The sequence below is a fragment of the Poecilia reticulata genome, chromosome 13 (assembly GCF_904066995.2).
Source record: "Poecilia reticulata chromosome 13, P_reticulata-male-v2, whole genome shotgun sequence".
In the NCBI taxonomy this organism is placed as follows: Eukaryota; Metazoa; Chordata; class Actinopteri; order Cyprinodontiformes; family Poeciliidae; genus Poecilia; species Poecilia reticulata.
The window spans coordinates 9,348,583-9,355,931 of NC_088842.1; the positions used below are offsets into that span (position 1 = coordinate 9,348,583).

A 7,349-nucleotide genomic window follows, 5' to 3' on the forward strand; every position below is an offset into this window, starting at 1 on the left:
TATTAATGTAGCTGATGACAAGACTCTATCTTTTTTATCACCCAATCAGAAAAATGTGGGACGGCCGTGACTGGAGCTCGTCATTGTGTTATTGTCTGAGAATATTGTTCTTTGATAGATAATGCATAGATATTTGGTCGTTTCTAAAATAGGCTATCGTATAAGATGGAGTTTAATGAAATGGTTGCAACTGAATCAATGTTTTAGTTTTTACCTAATTGTTTTGATTTATACTTTCTTATGCGTTAAGGTTCACACAGAAAGTGTTAAAGATCAACTTTATTGAATGACTCAAATCCATCTGCATCCATAAAACGAACCAGATGTGGTGCTTCGTACTTGAAAGTGCCGATGCGGTGATGCTTCAGGGACAAAAGCTCTACAGGCCAGACTCAAGTTGAACATTTACGGTTTTATTACAAACTTCGGCCAAAGTCAGCACCACCGAATCATGAGGAAATCATGTTCCAATCGTAGAAGATTACAAGCCTTGATTTTTTTATAGGGCGCTGGACAACACGCATACAACACCATATCTGTTTCCCCCCCCCAACATATGCATCGTACAGAGTTACTATCACATCCATGCTTTCCACCTCTGCCTGTCTCCTCAAGCGCTGGAATCCATTTGTTCAGACTCGGTGCCTCCAGTCTTTGGCCGGAATATGTCCCAAGCATTCCCACCTCTAGAAAGCAAAGCAGTATGGACTCTTTAAAAGATCATTCTCTTCCACAAATCCTAAAATGGATCATCATTGGCTTTTTTCCTGGGATAATAAGCATAAAACCATAAAATAAAATCATTACAGAAATGTACTGAGACATTATGTTGCCTTCAGTGTATCTTAAGGTTTTTATTTATTTTCACAGATCTTTATGGTGCATTTTTACATAAGAAGTTGGTCATATTGTTTATTTTTTTGTAAATAAACATACAATTCCAAAAACATAAATAATAAATAGTTTTTTTTGTTTGTTTTTTTAAAAGAAAAGGAAAGACTGTGTATCATATGAAACTAACTAGTGTTGTGTTTTTCCCAGCAGGTGTTTCTTTGTGTTCAGCTCAGGCCTCACGACTAGAATAAAGCATTTAGGTGCAAATATACAAAACAGTATCCCATAACTTGATGCTAGAATGGCAAATATCTCCACAGCTACCGTGAGATTTCCAGGAGAGCTGACATAAGCTGGGATGAAGGTGATCCAGACGGCACAGAAAATTAGCATACTGAAGGTGATGTGTTTGGCCTCATTGAAGGTATCTGGCAACTTTCTGGCTAAGAAAGCAAGGACAAAACACAGCAAGGCAAGAAATCCAACGTATCCCAACACGGCCCAGAAGCCAACAGGTGAACCCAGAGCGCACTCGAGGATGATTTTCTCCTTATAATAATGCATATTTTTGTAAGGAAAGGGGGATTTTATTGTTAACCATAGGATGCAAATTATGACCTGTATAAAAGTGAAAAACAAAACAGTGAGTCTCTGCTGTGCAGGCCCAAACCATTTCATCACATTGCTGCCTGGAAGTGTAGCTTTAAAGGCCATTAGGACCACAATTGTTTTCCCAAGAATGCAAGAGATGCAGAGGACGAAGGTGATGCCAAACGCTGTGTGCCGCAGCATGCAGGACCACTCAGTGGGCTGGCCGATAAAGGTTAGAGAACACAAAAAACACAGAGACAAGGAGAACAGCAACAGGAAGCTGAGCTCGGAGTTGTTTGCCTTCACCAGTGGAGTGTCCTTATTGACTAAAAACAGTGTGGCTACTATTAAAGTTAGCAGCAAACCAAACATAGTAAAAACCACCAGTATCTTGCCCATAACCTCAGTGAAAGAAAGAAACTCAATGTTTTTGAGTAAACATGCATCTCTGTTCTGATTGGACCAATATGCTTCAGGGCACTTTGTGCAGTCGTTAGAATCTGCAACAAAAAGTGACATTATCATTCTATTTACATCAGATACATTCTAATAACATTAACAACTGAGTGTATAGCAGCTAATCTGAACATGATGCACATGCTTAAGCAGGTAAAATGTGCACGAATGCCGGTGTGAATAAGGACTGCGTTACCTGTCGTGTTGCTAAATTCTCCAACCGGACACGGTACACAGTCAAAGCAGCACACATGCTTTCCTTTTTGAAGGATTTTATGGGTTCCTGGACGACAGCTTTGACTGCAGACTGACACAGGTAGCTTTAAACAAACAAACAATGTTAATCGTGATTAAAGTTTGTTCAGATTTTCTAGGCAATATTGTATTGTCAGATCTTTACCTCTTTACCTCCTCCTGACCATATAATGGCCTCTGTGTTAAGAGAAAGCCCTTTGTCAGAGGGCAGGGAGGCATCATAGTAACCAACGGGTTTAAACAGAACGGATCCGTCTGATCCGCGCTGCCAGTTCACCAACTCATATCTGTTGAGAGCTGCTCCAGTTTCATCAAACCACACTCTTTCTCCACTCTTAATGGTGAAGTTCACCTGCTTTAGTGCCTCCACCACCTAAAATGCAGTAGACATCACTTTTTGTCAGAATTACTCTATATATAAAGACACTCATTCCAGTCTCCAGTGTTTTAATTTTATTTTTCTTACCTCCCATGGCTTGATCTCCGGAGCCGTATTACACCCTTTTTTGTCTGAACACTTCAATATGCTGTGCAGAGAATGAGCCACTGCATAGATAGCTTTGTAAATGTTAGTGTTGTCTCTAAACTTCTCCAAATCATCGTCAAGACCATTAAGCTGAAACAGATCTGGATTCTCTTTGCAGGTTCTTGAAACACTTTCTCTGTTTGTCCCGTTGCACAGAAATTCCGTCTCCCAGAAATCCCTAACCAGAAAATCCTCCAGGCCACTGATATTGACCTTTTGCACTGCAAAGCCCAGAGCACCTCCCAGCACACTGAAGCTAGTGGGAGTCACAAGGCTGTCCGCAGTGATCCAGGCCTCCACGCCGATGAACTGATGTCCTGTGATGTTGTGGAGACTCAGCTGCTCTAGCAGGTTATTCATTTCCACATGGGCGAGAAAGCCAACAATCACTCGAGCGGTGCTCTTTTTTATCACTTCTATCACCTTCAGGAGTTTCTCCGGCTCTGCTCTGTCAAATTTCTCCGTGTACTCCACACAAACTCCTTCCTCTTGGGCAGCAGAAAGGAAGATGGCCATCCCGTTGTTGCCGTAGTCGTTGTCGCTGTTGACTGCTCCGACCCAGGTCCAGCCAAAGTGTTTGACCAGCTGCGCAAGGGCACGACTTTGATAGAGATCACTGACAATAGTTCGAAAGAAAGCGGGATGCTCCTTCCTATTGCTCAAACACTCGCAAGTGGCAGAATGACTTATCTGTAGACAGAGGAACAGAACAGAAAACTGCACAATAAAGAACAAAAAGACATAAAAATTAGAATTAGGATTACTCTTACCACTGGAATTTGAAACGGTCCAGTTGTGCGAGAAAGGACAATGGTAGAAGAAGATTCAGACTCTCCAATAATAGCGTGAACGGCTGACTGACCAGAGCAGCTGTTTCCCAAAGTCAGCTCATTGCCGTTCATCAGAGCCATAGCTGCACGCATTGAGGATAAAGTCGATGCACAGTTGTCATAAATCCGATATCCGATAGAAATATTGGGAAGGAGATCCTTTTTATTGTTTATTTCCTCAATTGCAAATATCATTGTCTGAGCAAAGCGAAACTCCCTTAGGTTAATACTGAAAGAAGAATAGCAAAGTACAATATTCTGTTTACTTAAGACAAGAAAATCATGCAACACATTGCTTAGAGCTCAAAATCACCTGCTGCACTTATAAGATGTTGGTCTCTCTGTAAAGAAAAATGAAGGCTGTGTGATTTTGCTATGGATGGAAAAGGCACCTCCGATCATCACATCTCCTTCTTTAGAAAGTATAGGAAACTCTGGACTTCCCCGTATCTGGCAGAGAGAAGCTGGTTCCCCCAATGTGACACATGCTTCTATTAGCCCGACAAGAATAAGTACTATTGTATCTGATGACATTTTCATTTGGCTGGATACAGTGAGAGCAGAGCCACTCAGATACGGGTTTTGTTGATGAATATAACCCACACTAGAGTGCCCTACCTTCATATTGACCAATCAGACATGTGGGACGGCCCTGGTTGGATCTAACAACCTTTTCTTAAAAAACAAAACATATTGTACCTTCAGGGATAACATATTTGAGATTTAGTTATTATACAAAAAAAAAAGTATGACAAGTTCTAAAAAGTATTGTCTTTAACTGAAAGAAACCTAAACGGACAGACTAACTTCACATTTACAATAATAATTCAGTCATGATGATCATCAAATTCTCATTTTATTCCATGACGGGTTCATCAATAATCATACTGAAGAAATTTAAAGACAAATGTCAAGTGAAAAATCCTGGCCCAGGTTCTGTCTGTGCATGAGTGGGTTCTCTCCGGGTACTCCGGCTTCCTCCCACAGTCTAAAATCATGACTGTCTGGTTGACTGATCTCTCTAAATTCTCATTAAGTGCGCGTGTGCGTGCGTGTATATGTTTCATTGTTTGCCCTGTCTGTCTCTGTTGCCCTGCGATGGACTGCTAACCTATCCTAGGGTATACCTCGCCTCTCGCCCATTGACCACTGGAGATAGGCACCAGCATCTAGGGATAAGAGTGTAGGGCAATGAATGGATGGATTGTTTCCCAATTTGTTTCCAGGATCACTTGACGTGAGCTAGTTAAAACATACAAAATATTATATCAGAACTTTGATCTTTTGATTTCTCTGGCTGGAAGAACACCTAAAACTCCTCTTGTTCTCTCGTAAGAGAGCCAATAGCTTGTTCCCAGATGTCATACAAAACGCCCCCTGGAGTATGTAAACATTTGAGATTTTTTAACACTTTCAGACAGATTATTTTTCACATTAAAACACAATTATAAAAGGAAGGTTTAATTTTTTCCAATTCTGGAAAAAATTAGGAGACACTTAAAATGATCAGTTTCTCTGATTTTGCTTTTTATAAGTGTATGTTTTTTAGTAAAGTGAACATTGCTCTTTAATTCTATGAACTACTGACAACATGTCTCCGAAATCCCAAGCAAACATTTAGTATTTGCTTGCAGAAAATGAGAAGTGGTCACAATAACGAAAAAGATGCAGAACTTTCAGACCTCAAATAATGCAAATTAAAAAAAAGCTCATATACATTTAGAAACAACAATACTAATGTTTTAACTCATGAATAATCATGAGGGTTAAGTGCAATGGTCTTTCATCAAGAACTATTTTTTTTTCAGTGACTTTTTCTTTGGAGTTCAAAGGTTACAAAAAAGTTTGTCAATAATAAATGTATTTTTTCACTTGGCAGTTATTGTTAATAGCTTTTCATGGGTACTATCCTAATGGATTCTTTTGAATAAAAATGCAGATATATCTTATTTTAAATTCTACTAAAGCGTATTCCTATGCTCATCCACTTGCATTTTCAATAATTCAAGTTGGTTTCTTTATATTATATTTCATAGATTTCCAAAGGATCTATTTGATTAATGCAGTTCACATGTATCAGATAAACATCTTCTTGTACTTGGGCCTAATATTAGTTTTGTAATGTAAAAAGTTTATGTCTTACTATTTTATCCAACATGTCACTTCACTTTGAAATCTGGACAGTGACAAGGGACTTAAAGTTGCGCATCTGTCAATTGATCAAAATAAAAAAAATTAACACAACTGTTACAGTAAAGCAGTGAGCCATGTGATATTTAATTTGATGTTTTTCTCTTTTACCAGCCTGAGGGATGCTTAGAGGTCATCCTATGTGGCTTTCAGTCCCTTCATTAATTAAAAAGGACATTGTTGTTTGAATATTTCATATTTATGAAACACCTTAGACCTGTTTGGTTAGGTCTTTTGGGAACGGATTTAGAAAAACAAACAGTGCATGTGCCTTGGGCATGGTTGTGACTTACATGCACTTTCCAATAACAAGCCTACAAACCCTCTGTAGAGTTCACAGTTCCATCCCGACAACATAATCTTCTAATAGTTTGACTTGGAAACTTTCCTTCAGAGTGGTTGCATCATAGTTTAATAATGACTAGAGACACTTTGTCTGTACACAGCTGTCTTTCACTAAGTTGCTTTGTGATCTTGGTCAACTTGCAAAAGTTACATAATGTAAAGACATTTCTATTTGGTTAATATTAGGGACAATTGACTTTTAAATTGTATGACGTCATTCAACCTTTGGGGTTTGACAAAAAATTTTTTTTATTTTTTATATAGCTTCTGTAAATATGTTTTCAATTGTATGTTAATGAGTTGTTGAAATAATGTTTAAAGTTTAAATCAGGATTAAAAGGTCAATAGGTGCAATTACAAAGCCAGTCAGTTTACATATTGTATCTATGGCCTGTTGTGTTCATTCCAATGTGTAACAGCAGTTCTTCTTGATGTGGGCCAATCAAGACCCTTACTACCAAATTAAGATGGTAAAGAAGCAACGCCAGACAAATTCATCCATCCCTTCCTCTGAATGTGAAACTTTCTCACCAGAATTTGAATTCAGATTTCGCATTCTTATTATTCTCTAGAGATAAACTAGAGTCAGAGACAATAGATACCTCAACTTATTTGTTTAAACTAACTTGCTGTTTCTTCATTTGCTTGATTGGAACTGATTTGAAACCAATATCAGTAAACCAAAAAAAATTTAATAAAAAATCTGGGCTTCACACAAATGTTCATAGAGACACCAAGAACAATGGTCCCCAAAATGAGCAAACTCTGGTCCTGCATTTTTAGGTGTCTTACTGCTACACACCTGACTAAAATAACTGGATTAACAGGCTTCAAATTGTTATCTAGTTTATGAAAATAAATTTCTACAAGGTACCCACACTGCAGTTACAAAAATGACTTAAAAGGGACGGTGGCCTCCTCAATACTTCAATAACTGGGTGTTGTTGGGGAGCCAGATGAGACATCTTTATTAGTTGACTTTGAAAACATGAAAACAACTTTTAAACTACTTTAAATGTACATAAAGTGTCCAGCTTTAAATACCTTCATATCCTTACAATAATTAAAATAGCTAACACTTTGTTTTACTTTGATAGATTCACCTGGAAGAGAAATACCATTACATTTTGATGTCATAAGGTCTTAATAAACCTTTACTGAACAAGCATGTTTTTAGCTGTAAGCCAAGGCAAGGCAATGCTATTTATACAGCACATTTTCAGCAACAAGGTAATTCCAAGTGGTTTACATGAGTTAAAGCACTTTGTAGAGGAAAGCTGGGATACCCTGGAACAACCCTTGAATAAACAGGAAGAACATGA

General features: G+C 38.3%; 1 protein-coding gene across 1 annotated transcript; it reads right to left on the reverse strand.

Moving 5' to 3' along the window:
• Positions 1 to 102: 102 nt before the first annotated feature.
• LOC103474714 (extracellular calcium-sensing receptor-like) lies at positions 103 to 4,153 on the reverse strand. Its single transcript, XM_081614704.1, has 6 exons — positions 3,806 to 4,153; positions 3,433 to 3,721; positions 2,603 to 3,352; positions 2,282 to 2,509; positions 2,078 to 2,201; positions 103 to 1,925 (listed from the first exon to the last, which is right to left on the reverse strand). The coding sequence occupies exons 1-6, from the start codon at positions 4,114 to 4,116 to the stop codon at positions 1,021 to 1,023; spliced, it is 2,607 nt and encodes an 868-aa protein (XP_081470830.1). The 5' UTR covers positions 4,117 to 4,153; the 3' UTR covers positions 103 to 1,020.
• Positions 4,154 to 7,349: the final 3,196 nt, after the last annotated feature.

What these genes read in the sequence shown, in the direction of transcription:
- LOC103474714 (XM_081614704.1), bottom strand. Translation starts at nt 4,116, where the DNA reads ATGAAGGTAGGGCACTCTAGTGTGGGTTATATTCATCAACAAAACCCG. An exon ending in CGGAGATCAAGCCATGGGAG is followed by an intron (nt 2,510 to 2,602) that starts GTAAGAAAAATA and finishes ACTGCATTTTAG; the next exon opens with GTGGTGGAGGCACTAAAGCA. An exon ending in AGAATTTAGCAACACGACAG is followed by an intron (nt 1,926 to 2,077) that starts GTAACGCAGTCC and finishes TTTTTGTTGCAG; the next exon opens with ATTCTAACGACTGCACAAAG.